Source organism: Pteropus alecto, unplaced genomic scaffold (assembly GCF_000325575.1).
Source record: "Pteropus alecto unplaced genomic scaffold, ASM32557v1 scaffold106, whole genome shotgun sequence".
Lineage (NCBI taxonomy): Eukaryota > Metazoa > Chordata > Mammalia > Chiroptera > Pteropodidae > Pteropus > Pteropus alecto.
The window spans coordinates 15,582,426-15,600,769 of record NW_006442103.1 but is presented as its reverse complement, the minus strand read 5'-3'; the positions used below and the strand labels follow the sequence as shown (position 1 = coordinate 15,600,769).

The following is an 18,344-nucleotide window of genomic DNA, read 5'->3' as shown; positions in this document are numbered from 1 at the left end:
GATACAGTATGAAACAGACCATGAAATGCGAAGGAACGAATTTCATGTACATATATCCACATATTCATATGTGTAAACGTTTATATATACAGATTACCATGGTTTAAGGTAGAATCTGTAAGTGTGATAACTCTATTGTGATTACGAAGGATTAGGCCCTTTTCCTCAAAACTCTTACGTAAGTATCAGAAATCTGCTAACTTGCAAATTATAGAGCAAATTGTTTTTACAAGTAGTAAAACTGTATAGGTGCACGCATGGGTGTGTGTGTACAGACATACACACAGGGGTGTGGGAATGTGGCAAAAATTAATAACAGGTAAATCTAGGTGAAGGATACACAGATACCATTGCACTATTCTTACCATTTTTCTGGTCTTAAAAAAATAAGGGATGTTACATCATTTGGGTCAAATTCCACAGCTTACAGATGTGATAACTGAAAGCAAATTGTATTTCCACATTCATTCATTAAGTTAGAGCGAGTGTCTAACTAACGCTCCCACGGTTATCTTCCAGCCCAGCATTCTCTCCATGGTCTCACAGTCTCAAGCCTCACCACACGGGATAAATCAAAACCGGCAATGACCACCGGCGGGGAACTGCCCGCCATCCACATGCTCTGTGCCACCTCAGCAGGCATAAGGGCCTGCGTGAGGGCCAGCCGGAGATGTGAACAGGGGCGAAACAAAGAAACACTGTAACGATGACCATAAGGACTTAGTGATATATTAGGAGAAAAAAGAGATAACTCCATGATGCACAAACCGAAAAGACGGGAAAATAAGAGTCTAGGGACAATTAAAGAAAAATTGGAATAAGACAGCCATTTCGGGTAAGAAACTTAGTTTGAGACATGAAAATTTCAACTGTAGTATAGCAAAATGTAAACTAGAAGTAGACTAGTAGGTAATCTTCGGGGGAGTGGTAATTTTTATCCTTTTTATCTACCGATATATCCGCAAGTAACCTGAACAACGCCTGAATGGAAACATTTTTTTGAATAAATCGAGTGACAGTTCACGAGACATTCAGGTACAGATAGACAGGAAATAGAAATAAGAATTTAAGAGATGGTATCAAGAGATTCTTACTTTGTAGCCTTCAGGGAAGTGGACATGTTTCAGGTCTCTACCTTCTTCCGGTTAGTTTACAGACAGCTCTGTCTGGTTTTCAGTTTAAGCCTAAATAATAATGTTATCTTTTTTCTTCTCCAGTGTTTCCGTTATGTGTATTTTTAGAAGAAACTTCATTGGAAGGATGGGAGGTTAGGGTCATATAATCTCCATAACTATTTTTAAGCGATTTCATCAGCTTAGAACAGGGAGTTCAGGCGTGGTTCCAGGACCAGTATCATCAGCACCACCTGGGAGTTTGTCAGAAATGCAAATTCTTAAGTTCTACTCTAGACCTCTTGAAACTCTGAGGGTGTGTCCCAGTTACGTGTGTTTTAAGAGGTCTCCAGGTGATTCTAGGGCAAACTGAAGAGCTAAGGACAAAATAAAGGTAATACACTCTTCTTTGACAAAATATCTACCTCACAGTCTAAGTCGTTCTTCTTGAGATGCAACTAAAAATTTAAGACCCAAATACATAAGATATTTGCAATAAAATTTAGTGTAATATATTACGTAGCCATAATTCATCCTGTAGTGACTATACAGCAAAACTAGCCTACGATAAAAATTTTTTAAAGGCATCCACTTACTTTAATGTTTCAGCAAGAAAGAAGCTCTGCTGTACATCGTCATGTGCGGGAGTAGAGGAATAAACATCCTTCACCCCAGAAAATCCACCGCTGACTCGGCAATACTTTTCAATAGCCTGTGAAAGAGAGCGGACAAAAGAACCAATTCCATAGAATTTCAAGTTTTGAAGGTCAAGGCAAAGAATCACAGTCAAAAGTTCACAGAGATCCATTCTTAAATTTGACAGTTTAAGAATAAGATTTATTATCAAATGGAAATATTCTCCCACTGGAAAAATTAACTGAGGTATCCTCTTTCCTGTGGAATTTCTCCCTCTTCAAAATTCTTTAACCTTTTAAAGACACCTTATATTATCATAACTTAGAAGTCAAATTTAGGCTAGTCACACTATTAGACACTTGTACAGTATAATGAATCCTCATTAATTCTACAAATCAAGAGGGAGTCAGTTGGAATGAAAACTTCGAAATGCAATTTCATCACGTCCAAGGATGAACAATCATCTAAAACATGCTAAAAAGAAGTGTTAGTTAGGAACTCTCCGTAGTAACAGCAATAACATTTACTGCAAACAGACTATACAACAGATATTGTGTTATCATAATCCCACTAGTTAGGCATTATAGGGGGGACCGACCTGAAGGAAGCACCCGCTCACACATCTGCAACAATGACAATATTAAGAGATAATAATTATGAAATATTGACTACGTGCTGAAGGCTCTTCCAAGAGCTTTACACACGTCAACACTTAAATTTCCAAAAGCCCTATGAGGTTGTCTTAGCAGCTGCACTTTTCAGATGAGAAGGCTGAGGCAAAGAGCAGCCTGCTCCACATTACTAACTACCGTGTTCTCCTGCCCGACTGGCGGCTAACATTCTTAATTTACAGCTCTTGCTGCATCTTTGAACATGTCTAAATAAAATACACTAAATCAAATGGAATCTATTCAAAACGTAGTTAATTCTAAGCAACCAAATATCTTGCTTCTGCAGGTATATCTTCCTCCGCTCCCAAATTAAGCCGCCCATGAAGAGTCGCGAGCACATGTCCCCCTCTCTGCCCAGCCCCGAGATGCTGTTGAATGAAGGTGTGGTGGTGGTTGTTTCTAGTCTTGCTACTTTTCTTACTCTTCCGGTCTTCCTCCTTTCTAACAAAAAGCTACTTAACACTGAGAGTGTTTATTTAATCAAACTGTTCTTTCTTTTACATAGTTTCATTTTGATCATAGCTGGGTATTCTGACCAAAGCCTTCTTACAAAAGGGCTTGGTACTTCTCCCTGTCTAAAGATTTTAAACACGTTTTAATATGAGGGTTTTTAAACACTGTCTTCTTCACAACAGTCATGTGTCTTTACTGCCATCGAACTGTCAGGGCAGTTTGGCGATATTGAGAAAGGAACAGGGAGGCATGGCTAACCTTTGAGCCATTCGGAGTCATTCCTTGAAGGCAAGTTTTCATGCATCATATACTCAGGTTTGGACGTGTGGGACAGCTGACGCTGCAGAAGACAAGACGCCACCGCTCTGTCTCAGCCTGTCTTCTCTTCAGTCTTCGTACCCACCAGGGGAGGCCCCCGGCGGGCAAGAACGCTAATCCTGGGTAAGACGTGAATCCTCTTCTCTCGTGTCCACCCCACCTCCCCCCTTTCTCATCATGCACACTTTTGAAACCTGAATTTAAAGCATAATTATATCAGGTATTGTTCTTTGTACTTTGAGTCTGTGTTCATATAGGTTACATAGAAGCAAAATTTTAACTCCTGTAATTCATATTTGGACGGATAAAGGTTAACATTTGAGCTTGTCGACCCTCTTTTTAATAGATATGAGTAGGGTCCTACTTTAAGAAGGTGCACAGGAGAAAAGGACCTTAGAGAAGAGTGAATTTTCCTACAGCGTTTCTCAATGAGAGGACACGTTCCTGCCACCGCCCCTCACCCTCCTGCCCCACGTGACTCAGATACATCTCCCTTATCCCTCTAAATAAGAACTGTTAAATATTAGGGGACATTCGAGTCAGATTTGTTGCATGATTACTTCGCCTATCATTTACCCTAAAGTATGGCTGGATTTGCATACGCATTAGTAAGCTACAGCTACCCACAACAGAAGTGTGTGTCTGTGTGTGTGTCTCCAACTCCTGAGCCGCCATGGCAAAGGTCTGGCCATCTTCCCATCTGCGAGGATTCTCCTGCACAGTTTCACTCACAGCTGTGTTCCCAATTCTGGTGTACCCCTGTGTACCCAGGTGGCCTGGGAAAAGCAGCATCAATAAACACTGCATCTGTAACCACCTTGTTTCCATTAATATTCTCTTATAGGGCAACTCCATAAAGACTACCTAGGTCTGAATGACAAACGACACGTAAGTGTCCTCACCTTAGTTCGAGTCTTTACGTCATTCCTGGATTACCGCGGTGGGCTCCAGAACCCACCCATCTGCAGATCACGACTGACCCTTTCATTTGGATAGCGCCCACTAAAAAGCCTTCAGTAGCGCCTTCCCCTCTGAAAAATCTTAGTGGTCCAGTAACAGGTTCTTACTTAGGGAGCATTGGTGGGTAGGGGACAGTGATCTAACAGGCTCTTCCTCCTTAGAGCTAAAAGAAGATCTAACGGGCTTTCAGACAGGCAGAAGACTGTCTATCCCCAGGTGAGAAACGCTTATGTGTATGTGTGTGTGTGTGTCTGTGTGTATGTGTATGAGAGTCTGCTCTTCCAGAATCACTGTGTACACGACCCTTCACTGGTGTGTAAGGCCATCCGCACAGTGGCTTCGAATCACTCTCCCTTTGCTCAGCACTGTGAAACCTTCTCTTTACATAAATTGGTCTACATTCTGCCCTAAAACATATCTTGGGCATCCTCGTCTGAGTTTACTAAAGCTATTTATCTCACCTAGAATTCCCTCACTCTATCTAGACTGCAAGCTTAAGTTAAATAATCTGAATATGAATATTCATCATAGGTAGTACTATTTATCATAACTAATATGTCTCAGAGAACAAAACACTTCCTTGGTCCCAGTAATAAGCTATACTTTCATGAAAAGACTAATGATTTCTTCCTCCCGGGCACTGACAGCCATGAGGTTCTCCAAAAGGTGACTTTTTAAGAGTAAACTACTTGCTTCCATTACTTACTTAAAAATTCCTCATTTCAAATATTTATCTTTGTCCTTTAATCTAGAAAAATTTTAACAATTCGCCGATTCTTCTTATGGAGATCCAGTTAGGAATTACTTGGAACACAAGGTGAAATGAACGGGGGGTAAAGACCCAGGCTGTGAATCTGGGCAGTTTCGTAATTTTTTTTTTTTTTTTTTGGAGCTGAGACATTAATAGGCAGGTGTAGAAATTTTATAATCATAGTAAAAAATTGCCTTTTAAATGGCTCTTTATAGTTACTCAAGTATGAATGAGTGAATATGAGTAGGAAAATCGTTGTAATGGAGAACCAAACTGGATTCTAAGGTTTGCTTCTGCTGCTTAAGAAACTGAAACTGACTACCAGCGTTTCCATCAGATAAACGGAAGTGGCCCCACAGGTACGGAACATGAGGTGACACCGATGAGGACCCATGACGCTACAGGACGGCTTGACTGTGGCTCACTTACCAGTGCTGCCTCCCAGCCCCACTGCCTGTATCTCGGGTCGTGAGTGAACCGCCACAGGTACCAATAGGTTTCGATGACCTCTGGACGGAGGATGTAATACTTCTCGGCCTGCCGGACTGCCACGGCCTCGACTGCACCGTCGAACTTGAAGGACTCGGGGCCCAGCTTTAATGCTGCAACATGACGACAGGAAGAAGTGAGCACAGCGAACCATTTTGTTTTTTTGTGCCAGAGCGTTCTTCCTCCCCGGAGGACATGGAGGATGATGGAAACTTATTTTTGTTGTTTTATTTTTATTGTTGCTGTTTTGCAAAATCGGTGACTTTAAAAGACACACATTTGGCTTTCTTATAATAGACTTATAAATATTCCTATTATTCTGACAGGAAATACATCTCATAAATAATGTACATCAATGTACTGCTAAATCTAACTACGCGGACGAAAATCTAGTAATCCTCTGGAAGCAAATGCGAAGCCAGACACAGCACATTACCTATTCCATCTTGGTTCGAAATAACATGAGACAGATAACGGCACTGTGCAGAATTATTTTTTAAAAGATCATCTTAAAGTCCTTTTAATATAACACACACGTAAGAAAACATTCTAGAGCTCAGATCTTGAATTAGATTAGTTGTAGATTACACACTTTTGTAAAGCATACTATAATACACAAGAAATGATACATTTTAAAACTTAAACCAGTCTTAAAAATAAAATCACTTCTATAAAGCCTCAGTACACACAGCAAGGAAGAGGTTCAAATTGCCAATCAGTAATGTGCCCACTTATCAGTTTGAATAAAACGTGGCCATTACACATATATTTCAATATGACATACTATTCCCTGAATGGAATGATTTCCATTCAGGCTGGAATACAGCACTACATGAAAGGCTTTTTAAGAATCTCTTTCTAATCACACCCAACATCCTAAACCTGAACAAGTAAAAGGGTCCTTCACTGGGATGCTGAAGTCGCACACGTAGATTACCGCTCTCGGCGGCCATCTTTCTTTCTTTCTACTAAGTTGCAATGGCGGCAAATACTTTCAAGGTCTCTCACCTCTTTTCAGATAATACTGCACATTTTCATATTTTCTCAGAAAAGGTAGCAAAAGGACTATAATGTTGGTGGACCATAAGCGAAATTGTGCCATAGGCGTTGGCAAGACATGTGCTGCTGTGGCCAGATTTCAGCATTTCAAGTGTGACACTCTAAGCTCTGAATAACCACAACTGAAAGGAGGTGAAAATAACAGCCTTTCTCACCATCATCTCCCGCCCCCGAGAAAAAACCACAAAACTAAAAACACTGCAATGATGATAGTTCTATTAAAAGTAAAACACATGATCCAGAAGAGTTAATAACCACGGTTTATCTACTGCTAAGTCCTGGAGAACTAAAGCAAACTCAAACAGGGTTTTTTAACCTGACGGTCATAACTCTATAGGAGAGTTTGGAAGAAGGTGACAGTGTTGTATGCAAGAAGCCTCTGAAATTGTACCCAGAACCTTATGTGTTCACATAAAGCACTGACTCAGTGAGATTTGAAATTAGAGATAACCAACAAATCATCAATATTTTATGAGAAAATTTCTATCCAGCTACTGACAAGGTCAGGCATACAGATCAAATTATTTGGCATTTAGTAAACACTTTTAAAATGATGATAAAAGTCAAGCATCACAGACACTGAGTAAGGTGAGTCACTCTGTCTGGTTTTCTCATGTTTTTTCTTTCTCAAAGACGAGGGATGTTTCGAAGTGATCATGTGGCATTTTCAAATGTTAATCTTAAGGCTAACTTTGTTTATTTATTTATTTTTCCTTAAGGCTAACTTTAAATTCAATAATAACTTCTATAATTATAATGATAATATCATTGGAACTGAAGTACAAATTGGCTGCATGGAACTAACTTTAAACTTCTCACTAAAAACTGTACTTCTCTTATTGGTCATTCATAATTTCACTAATAAAACATACCAGAAACATACAAATTTGACCCGTGGAGATTTGGTAAGTCAAAAAGTACAAGCCTAAATTATATACATATGACATTCATTATTTTGGCCAAATCACTGGTTTCATGTTTCTGAGGGCATTATTTCTTAGGTGCTTTTTTTAAAGAAATGTTGTAAAAACTAATTTTAGAACATTCTACCCTGCACTTAATTTCTATTCTCTATCTGAAGTCTCTCACTTATATTTGATATTTCATTTCTAAAAGAAAAATCATGAATCCAATAAGTAAACAGTGAATCAAAACCATAAATGATTTAGTGCCTAGGTATGAAGAACTCTAGAGGATGCAAAAAAGTCATATAAGTTAGGTAAAGAAAGGAGACATGCCCAAATAAAAAACAATTAAGTAAACTATCAAATGTGATGAAGGTCAGAAGACGGACAATAAAAGACAGCTTTAAAGAAGGCACAGATGAGCTGGGAAAGCCATGAGGAAGTGCCATGCACATGCGTCCTCCCAGACAGGCAGAACCCGCTGAGGTGGAAAAGCAAGCACACTCAGGTTAACGAAAGACAAAAAGCACACGGAATATTCTGGGACAGGCAATTTGACCACAGTTATAATGGACTAATAGTAAGGGAAGACTTACACAATTCTCCTGCATCCTTCCCTATTAACTTCCTTTAGGGAAAAAATAGTTGCAAAAACTCTGAAAATATGTCCAGTACTCCATGTTCAATGGATCTTATGTCCACTGGACATGTTATATGTACCTGCATAACGACAAGTCTTATTATCATGGGTCCAGAAGCGAGCATTGAATGTCCAATCTGGAACTTAATGTTTTACTAATTTGAGCTATGTTTTAAATATATAGTTAATACTCTGTATCAACACAATAATATAATTTAGCTTCTGTTTGTAACTCACATCACTGACTTTACATGTATTACCCACTCTTCAACTATCCTAAAATAACATCTGCTTCAATGTCCTTTTGACTCAGTTACATTTTGTTATGAAATGGAAATCTTGATTTAGTTACTGAAGTAACTGAAGGGGCAATTATATAAAAATAACTTGACAGGTTCTACACCAGAATAAATGTTAAGCCAATCATATTTGGTACCTGATGATAAATTAACTCTAAAACAGAAATTCAGTTATTTAATAAAAAGCAACAATTCAACTTCCAAAATCACAAATAGAAATCACAGGTTTTTAGTCTTTCAGGGAACTCATTATCCATTATTTCATATAGAAACACACATTTTTAAAGCCAGAGAAAATCTGGGAAGCTCTAGTCCAGTGTTTTTCTATTCTATTTTTAGGCTTTATAAAAACCTGATTGCCTTCTCTATCCATGAAATTTTAATAATATATTCTGTTTACCTATCTACGACTACATGTATATCTATGCTTTATACATAAAAACATTTTTTCATCCCCAAGAACTAATTGGTATCATCACTGAGAATCATTTCATTTTCTAGGTAAGGATGCTGAAGCTCAGAAATATTACATATTTGCCTAAAGCAATGCCAGAAGATCTTTTCAATTAAGGGCACAAACAACTCAAAAATTATTAATGAACTAAGAGACAAACTACCGGTCACCTAAATACCCATTACACATTTAGTGTAACTACTATTCCTTTTTGGTTTTCTTATGTTCATAAGAGGAAAAGGCAAGTAACCTAAAAAGGTCAATTTTGTGACCTTTTAAGTAACTGTTGTTATAGAAGTTGAAATGAATGGCTAAATGAATTCTTACTAGTTACTAAAATAATGTTACCCCACGCATCCACTAATGCTTTATTTCTTGTCTTTAAAACTTCTTCAAAACTTTTTAAAACAAAAACAATAAAGTTTAGAAACAATAAAAAGAAGTAATGCAAATATACATTTCCAGAATTAAAATTCAAGTTCTTAAGAAAATAACTTACTGTATTAAACTATTTTGAAGTCAAAATGCCTAATATTTTCCTTCTAATTTCTGAAATGTTTTTAACTTATAGGTTATTTTGGACTATGCAATTAGCATTATTAACATTCTTACCAGTTCTGTCATATGACTCATGACAAGTCCGTGCAATTTCCGCCCCTAGCTCTAAATAATGACCAGCTTTATCCCTGGAACCATCTGCTCCCAGTGCAAACATTCCCCCTGCAAAGCAGGCCAAATGCCCCATCTTCTTTTCCAAGTGCCCATTCTTCCATTCTCCAATAAAGGTAAGACCTCCACGGGACTTCTTAATAAGATGTTTTTCTATAGCCTACAAAAAAGAGAAGATATTAAAAATTTTAGAAGCAAAATGTTAGTGTTCAACCTTACTATATTCTTCTGGCTATCATAAAACCTTGGTAATGTGACATTCCATAAAGCAGCAACTTCTCCAAACTGGAAGGCTTAATTTACAATAAGTTAATTTTTAGAGTGAGTAATCAAATTGCATAACTTTGAACAAATACTCCAATTGCTACTATAATAAGATAAGGTAGAAGAGAGGTAAGAAGCCTGAAGATTCTTCTGGAGCTAAATGAAATCCATAATAATCAGTCAACTGAGATCATGATGAGAAGTTAGAAACCAAAAGGTTCTGCTGATTTATTTTCTATTTCATACATCAAAAACTGAATAGGAAGAATACCTAACTTAATCAGAAAAATATAATTTTGATAATTAATTAAAATGGTTTCTCCTTTTCCACTTAACTACACTTCTTGTCAAAGTACTTTAAAAAAGCATCAATAGGTGAGGCAACGTGATAGAGCTTACAAAACTAATTCAGAGTTCGAACTTAACTCCTTAGTCTTCTACTTTGCAAAATCAGCATCTGGGATGCTGGGTCATGTTTAAGAGAGCCTGTGTGATAAACACAGTCCACCTTCCTGGAATGTCAATTTTACTCAAAAGACATGGGAATGGCGAGAAAAATATTTTATATTAAACTTAAATATAACACAAAGTAGAGTCTAACAATTACATTTAATTTTAAAAATGAGATTTTTAAGAGCTTTGTTACTTTGGACTGTTTTCACCCACATTGCTGAGAGGGTCTATATATTAATTCTCCAGCTCTAGAGGTTGGTCTATGGAAAAGTATAAAAAGTTGCACTAATTCAGTTCTCTTTGGTGTAAATTATTTATTATATGACTAGTGACCACGCTTTTCTGACAATAAAAAAAGAATTAGAGTTAACCCACATTTTACTATGGGATGTTGTCTAACAAGCTCATTAACATTAGTTGTGGAAAAAATTATTCTATATTCTTTATAATAATGTTTTACAGAACTATGAGGGCTATGCTATACCTTATTCATCATCTTATACTCCACAAGGCCTGTGACTGTAATACGCACTCAATAAGTGTTTCATTAATAAGTCATTTTTATAAATAAATGGCAGATAACTGTATTTGACCCATTAGGGGAGTGAGGACTGGTTGAGAAGCAAAATAAGGGAATACCATTGGATTATAAATTTTTATTGTTGTTGTTCTCTTTTAACCATAGTTAAAACTCCGAAGCACAAATAAAGATTAGTGTTTTGAGCATAGGGACAATGTTTTTCATCTTTGTGGACCTCGTGGCATCTAGTGTGTTTTCCACATGTAAGGCATTCAATAAATGCCTAAAGAATGATAGTCATAGTTTTGATTGTAAACCACTGTATAATATTTTTGTCATTTTGTTATTTCTGTTGATTATAATATAAATCTTACTATGCTATAATTAAAAGATATCAAACATATCCCCATGGATCTACTAAGATTAAAGTAAAAGGTAGGTAAAAACAGGATTTTTACCAGTAAGTCATGTACAGATGCCTGAAATTTCTTGTATGGTTCTCTTCTCTAAAAATATGACAAATGTCTAAGAGTTCAACTTATATAAAATGCAAACTGTTGAACTGCAGTTAAGAGTAGTATCATTGCCCTTCTTTTAAGTATTAAACAAACCTTCACAAATATTGGCCTTACTTTCTTGCTCCAAAAGGGCCTTTAAAAAGGTATTTTTCTTAATATTTAAAAAATTAAAAACTAAATATAAACTTGATCAGAATATAAAACCTATAACTGTACATAATTTTTACAAAGAAAGCTCATTTGTAGGAACCAGGGACTCGGGTATCCATAATGTAGAGGAGGATGAGACGAAGATAGAATAATTTATACAGATTAGTTCAGAAAGGCATATTTTAAAAAGGATTTATTCAAATTAGAATGAATCTCAAAATTATGTACTCTTATCTTTTCCATGCATTCCATATGTCATTGATTTTACAATCTGTATATATTCTGTCTCCTAATATAATTGTTATCAAAGATAATCAACATTGAAAAAACTTCATATATGTTTCAAAATGAAAGTTGGCCAACTGGTTATCTAAAAACACACTAGGTGCCCATTTGATACATAAGAACTAATAAAAACAGGACACAGAAAACAAAAATGGTAAGAGTTTTAGGAAATATAACTTATACAGCAGATGATTCAGGGAAAATAATTTTAATTCACGAGACTGACTTTCAAAACAGATATCATGCCTTTCAAAGTATAAATGATTTCAAAAAATAACAAATATAAAATGTTAGGCGGAATTAAGTAAAAGAAAAAATGGTTTTAGATTCAAAATACTACATGAAAGCAGCAAACTATGAAGAAAAAATGATTACATGGTATATATGTCACACTTTCTCAAAATAAAAATATTAAATATGTTCATTTACTTAATACTTACTGAATACCTACTGTTTCAGGATTTGTACTAGGTGCTGAGCTATTGATAAATTAGTCTGCCTTCAAGGAATCTACTGTCTGGTGGGAACAATTAAGGGCTATTTTCAATACTAGGATTCTAATATTACATTCTTCCTAGAGAATGACATTTTTAGATCATATTTCTAGGCTTAAAGTTTAATAACAGAATAAAACTCTCCAACTTTTCAAAATATAAGTCTTCATAAAGAATTTTGGAAGTCGCGTATTAAAACATACATTCTTGATTACATAACGATTCAGCTCAATTTCTTAATTAACACAATCTCTCAAGAAACATTTATCTAATGCCTACAATGGGCAAAGCACTATATGCCACATATTAGTTCAACTCCTCTGCATTTGTGTAAACAACTGCAGAAAATTAGTTCCTTAAAAAGTAAAGATATAAAGTGGGTAATAAGAACCTTAGTTTACTTTAAAGACAAAACAACTGTAACTGAATACTGATCAATGACTATAGGCAGAATTGTATACACTTTGTAGTATATATAAAATATACAACTTTTAAAAAGTGGTTAAAATCATTAAATGGATATAGGTTTACACTGGATAAGAAAGCAAATAACTAAGTAGTTAACACACTTTTCTATTCCAGTGTTTGCTTGGAAATATCGCATATAAATGTTTCCAAGAATGAAACCTGTTCCAATTTTAAACTGTCACAACACTGCTCCGAGCTTATGTTAATATGAAACAACAAAGCACAGTGGTTAAAGGCTCTGGAGCCAGACTGCCCAGTTTCGGGTTCCATCATTTATTAGCTATGCGACTTTTAATAAGTAACTTAACCACTAGGTGCCTTAAGGTCCTCCTCTGTAAATGGTAGTAAAGATTAAATAATGTCACATATTTAAAAGGAGACAGGACAGTGCCTGGCATGTGGAAAATACTATGTAAGTGTTTCGCCCTTATTATTTACCCATAAGGCTCTCGATGTGCAGGTTCGATGGGTCATTTGAAAGAATATTTATGAAAATGTATGTGAAGTCAGAAGTTTCCCAGTCCCTGTAGACAACAGTTAAAAGCAACTAAAATACATTCTCAAACATAAATATGCTACAGTAAATTCTTTAACAATTTCTTTAAAATACCACAATAAAAGGAAAACTTAATATGGCTTCTAAATTAAAATACTAACAAACTCTACAGGGAATGCATATCATAAAATATAAGATGTTCATCTGTCACTATTAAATGCCCTGTATATTCGATACGTTAAGTAGGTAAATGTTCTGACAATAATTACCTCAATAGCATCATCATACATTCTTCTCGCCTCATGGTCTGTTTTATCTGACATCAACCACGCTTTCAGTAAGTATTCGTAAAAACTGTCTCCCAGCCCGCCAACTGATGTATGATCTGCAATGCAAAACAAAAGAGAAGAATGAAGGCAGAGAAAAGAGAAGACAGAAGACAATTAAACAATGTTTTTCCAATTATGATGAGTTATTACAGGTCAAAAATTTTAAAATTATATTGACAGATCTATTTCTAACATACTTCAAATGCAGTCCAGTAAGAGTATACCATAATCACTCTCCTCTACATGTGTATCCAATTTCTAGAAAATCTTTTTCTGCTGGATGTGGTATTTCACATATTTAGTAGTCTTTTCTTCGGTCACATAGTTTGTACATTGTCACAAATCCAAACATTTCTAAATTGAAAATAATTATCTTTTATATATTAATGGCTTTAACTATATAAACCATAAGAGTAAATATAAGAGATATACTTAAATCTGATGTTAGCCAAAAAGGTCATTTTTCTACAGGATGGTTAATGGTGATTTCTGTGCCATAGGCAGCAAATTAAAATAAATCTACACACACACAAAAAGCCCAAGAATTCTTCTGTAATATCCCCTTGCATAATATAATAAGCCGTTGAATCTGATGCCCTCGATTACTATTTAGACAGCTATTAGTACATATTTGTTTTTTCTAGGTATGTTCTTATTCTATCCCATCTATACTTTTAAACCTATCCCATTTCACACCATAACTCCCAAGGCTATAACCATCCTCTTTTATCCTTAACTTTCTATAAATCCCGTCCTACATCCTTGAACTTTGTTTAAAAACTCACATTCTCCCTGCACGAAAAGAAAAAAAATCACATATAATTCTTCAAGTATTCATATAGTATTATCATTGGTTTTTTAAATTAGTGAGGAAACGATGGACTATTCGGTGGTTTATGGCAACAATTGTCTATCTGATGGAAAATGTATATAAATATTTATATCTTAGCTCACAAAAATAAATTTGTGGTGGACTAATGATTTAAAAGTAAATACAAAACTTAAGAATACCAGAAGAAAATATCTGCTCTTCTTAAGCACATGATCTTAAACAAAACACAAAATGACGGAGCCATAAAGGACAAGATTTACGGTGTCACATGGAAGACACGAGGTACCGTAAGTGAATATGAAAGACAAGAAAGAGAATGGGAGAAGCCATCTGCAACATACACAGCAGAAACAAGGGTTGTGTCCAACACAAAGAACTGACAGCTGAAGAGGAAAAACTGACATAGAAACACATGTGTAATTAACAAAAAAGAAACACGAATTGATAGTTAACATAAGAAAGGAAGCCCAACCTCACTAATGATTAAAGAAAAGCAACTTAAAACAAGAAGAGAGCATTTCTGCCTATTGAACAGGCAAACATTTTAAAGACTGGTAACATCCAATATTGTTAAGGCTGTGGTTTCTAGTTGTTGAGATTGGAAGGCAATTCTGCAGTGTGGCTATCAAAACCTAACCCAGCTTTTCAAGTTTGGGAATTATGCTATAGCAATACTTGCACACACACACAAATACGGATCTAAAAGAAGAAGTTCCTCACAGCACTAATACCATTAGTAAAAAGATAACTTCAGATGTCTAGGGAAATGGCCACATAAATGATGGTATAAACATACTATAGCGGACCATCCCATGAAACCATTAAAGAGAATCAGGGGAATCTGTAATCTGATGCTGGAAGATACCTATTATATGCTATTGGGGGCGGGGAGGGGAAGCAAGTTTCAGAATAATATAGTTTGATAGTACTAAAAAACTATGTTTAAAGAATGTGACTGTCCATATAGAAAAGATTTAAAAAGATAACTGTCAACAGTGGTTACACCTTTCAGGAAGGAGCCCATCTATTTTTACTTTATATACTGACATTATTGAAACACATGTAAACTTATGTAATTAAGTCATGCTTGAAAAAAACAAAATAAAAATTATAGAAGGTGGGAAATACAAAGACACTCATAGTGTTAAAAGCAGAAGTTTCTATTGCTTGCCAGTGGAGTAAACAAAGACGTCTAGAAGTTTCCTCCAAGGAAACAGGGGAAGCTTCACTGTGGTGGGGACCGGGTATGAAATTAATTTCCTAGACTCGAAGGAGGGAGCAGAAACAGCTGCACAGCTGAGACTGGGGTAAACGGCTATACATTTGGGGAACCGGATGCGTAATATCTTCAGAAAACTGAGATTCTAGAATAAAAAACTCCAAGTTCTGAATTGATGAACCAGTGGAGGTAATAAAACTGCCAGGTATAGAGGAATAAGTGGGGAGAATGGAAAGTCATACCTACCGTGAAGCCCTGACTCAGATGAGCCTCCAAATGAAAATTCCAATGCATATGAGAAAAATGTGTCATGAAAAAACTGCTAACAAATTCAACTATACAAAACAGGAGAATTCACTATACCAAGAAAAAGCAAATAATGGAGCAACCTTCTGAAAATAAGGTTAGAGTATACTTTAAAAGTGTCCTAAGAGAAGAAAGAAAATACACATAGTCCGAACCGAAAATTACACTGAAAAATTAGCAAATATAAAAGCTGTGAATACACCTATTTGAAAACTGACAGATCGATCAGGAAACAAAATAGATAATGAATCTGAAAACAGTCTTGTTTAATATGCTGAGAAGTCTGAATTACCTGAAAGGAAATTAGACTCTCTGCTAACTATGGGCACACTGACGACAGATATAGCTCAACGTCCAGATAAAATACTTCACACTACTCAGGTGACTGCAGAAAGAATGAATTTTGTGAAAATACTCAGCTACTCAATTCCATTCCTCTCTTCTCTCTTTAAAGAGTGTGAACTTACTGCTGCTTCCTTCTCATCGGCTTGCTCCTTAACCCCCTGCGTTCTGGCTTTAGCTTACACCACACGGCCAAACCAAACGACACTCTGCAATTTAATAGTCATTTCTCAGTCCCAACACATCAAGTAAATTTTAAGTGTGGGATAAGACGATTAAATCACGCGAAGGGCGTTGTGGAGGACGCATCGGAACAGGGTGGGACTGAATCGAGGGAGGGAACCGAAGGCCTAAATGAACGGAAGGGAAGAGGAAACCAAGGAACAGATTTTAGAGGTGCTAAGAAGATAAAAACAACGGGCAGGAGTCTGGGCGGACAGTCACGTTTCTGCACGGGCCAGACAAACGTAGAGTGTGGGCAAATAAGAGGTCACAAGGAAGACTACATTTTAAAGAAGATCAGATAATGAACTCAATTTTGTACGTATAGTGTTCAAGGTACCTACAAAATAACTGGGAAGAGACATCCTAAAATGCGAAGATGTGAGTTTAAAGCCTAAGGAAAATCAGTAATGAAATATATACCTCATTTGGTTGCACTTCTCAGATACTGAGCTTTTTACAAATTGAATGTCTGTGGCAACCCTACATCGAGCAAGTCTGTCGGCGCCAATTTTTCCAGAAGCATTTGCTCACTTTGTGTCTCTGTCACATTTTGGTAATTCTCACGATATCTCAACCTTTCTCATCATTATTATATCTGTTATGGTGATCTGTGGTCTTACTACTGTAATGGTTCTGGGTGCCATAAACTATACCCTGTGACGATGGACCTAACAGACATTGCGTGTGCTCTGAATGCTCCACTTACTGCCGATGCCCGTCTCTCTCCTTCTTAGTATTGACAGATTAGACAATGCATAAGAAGAGATGAGTGAACTTGAAGGCGCTGCAATAGAAACTACTCAAGATGAAATTCAGAGAGAAAAAAATTCAAAAAACAGAAAGTAAAAAGCATCAGTGAGCTAAGTGAAAATAAAAACACAATAGATCAGAATATGTGGGATGCTACTACATCAGTACATGGGAGAAAATTAATAGCATGAAATCTTTTAGGGAAAAAAAAGGTTTCATATCAATGACTTCAGCTTCAACCTTAACTAGAAAAAGAGCAACTTAAACACAAAATAGATAAAAGAAGGCAAATAATTAAGGTTAGAGCAAAAATCAATGAAATAGAATCTATAGTATTAAGGGAATAAGGGAATATTATGAACAACTTTATGCCAACAAATTAGAAAAGTCAGATGAAACAGACAAATTCTCTGGAAGACAAAAATGACCAAATAATCTGAACAACCCTTTATCTGTCAAAGAAACTGAAACTATAGTTAAAAAAACCTTTCCGAAAGAAAATTCCAGGCCCAGATGGTTATATTGGTAAATTCTGGCAAACATTTAAGGGAGAAACAATATCAATTCTGTACAAACTTTTACAAAAAAAAAAAAAAAACTGAAGGGAAGACCTTACAACTCATTTTGAGGCCAGCATTACAAGATACTAAAGCCAGCAAGAAAGAAAAAAAAAAGCTACAGAGTAATATCTCTCATTTAACAAATTAAAATAAGAAAATAGTAAAAGAATACTATATCCGGAGTGTGCTTTATCCTAGGAATGCAAGGCAAGCTTAACATTAAAAAGTCAATGTAATTCACTCTATTAGCAAACTAAAAAAAAAAAAAAAAAAACGAACACAGATGCAAAACATTTGACAAAATCTGACATCCATTCCTGACAAAAATTCTCAGCAAACCAGGTAAAGGAAAATCTTCCAACTCCCAAAGAATATTTACAAGAAAACCTATAACTAGCATCATACTTAGTACTGAAAGACCACATGCTTTCTCCCTCAGAATACAAGACAAGGCTTTTCACTTTTCTTAAACTTTAGACTGCAGGTTCTAGCAAGTGCAATTAGGCCAAAAATAATATGATTAAAATATATTTAAGTAAATGACATCCATATTGGAAATAAAGAAGTAAAACTGTCTTTACTTAGAGATAACATGGTCTACATAGAAAATGTGATGCCATCTACAAAAGAGCTGCTAGAACTCAAAACGCAGAGTTAGCAAGTTGCAGATGCAAGATTAACATACTAAAATCGATTTAACGTGTATATATTATCAAC

The 18,344-nt window shown here is 35.9% G+C and overlaps 1 protein-coding gene across 3 annotated transcripts in view; it reads right to left on the bottom strand.

The window, feature by feature from the left end:
• The window catches only part of MAN1A2 (mannosidase alpha class 1A member 2), a 273,987-nt gene that overhangs the window by 9,469 nt on the left and 246,174 nt on the right, over positions 1-18,344 (bottom strand). For 2 of the 3 annotated variants that reach the window (XM_025052328.1, XM_006919680.2), the window contains 4 exons: positions 13,334-13,449; positions 9,360-9,576; positions 5,331-5,503; positions 1,709-1,824 (listed from right to left, as the gene is read on the bottom strand). In XM_025052328.1, coding sequence (XP_024908096.1) covers positions 1,709-1,824; positions 5,331-5,503; positions 9,360-9,576; positions 13,334-13,449 — 622 coding nt within the window. Of the gene's footprint in view, positions 1-1,708; positions 1,825-3,158; positions 3,310-5,330; positions 5,504-9,359; positions 9,577-13,333; positions 13,450-18,344 lie in introns of those variants that run through there. The other variant, XM_025052327.1, reaches the window with a different exon arrangement.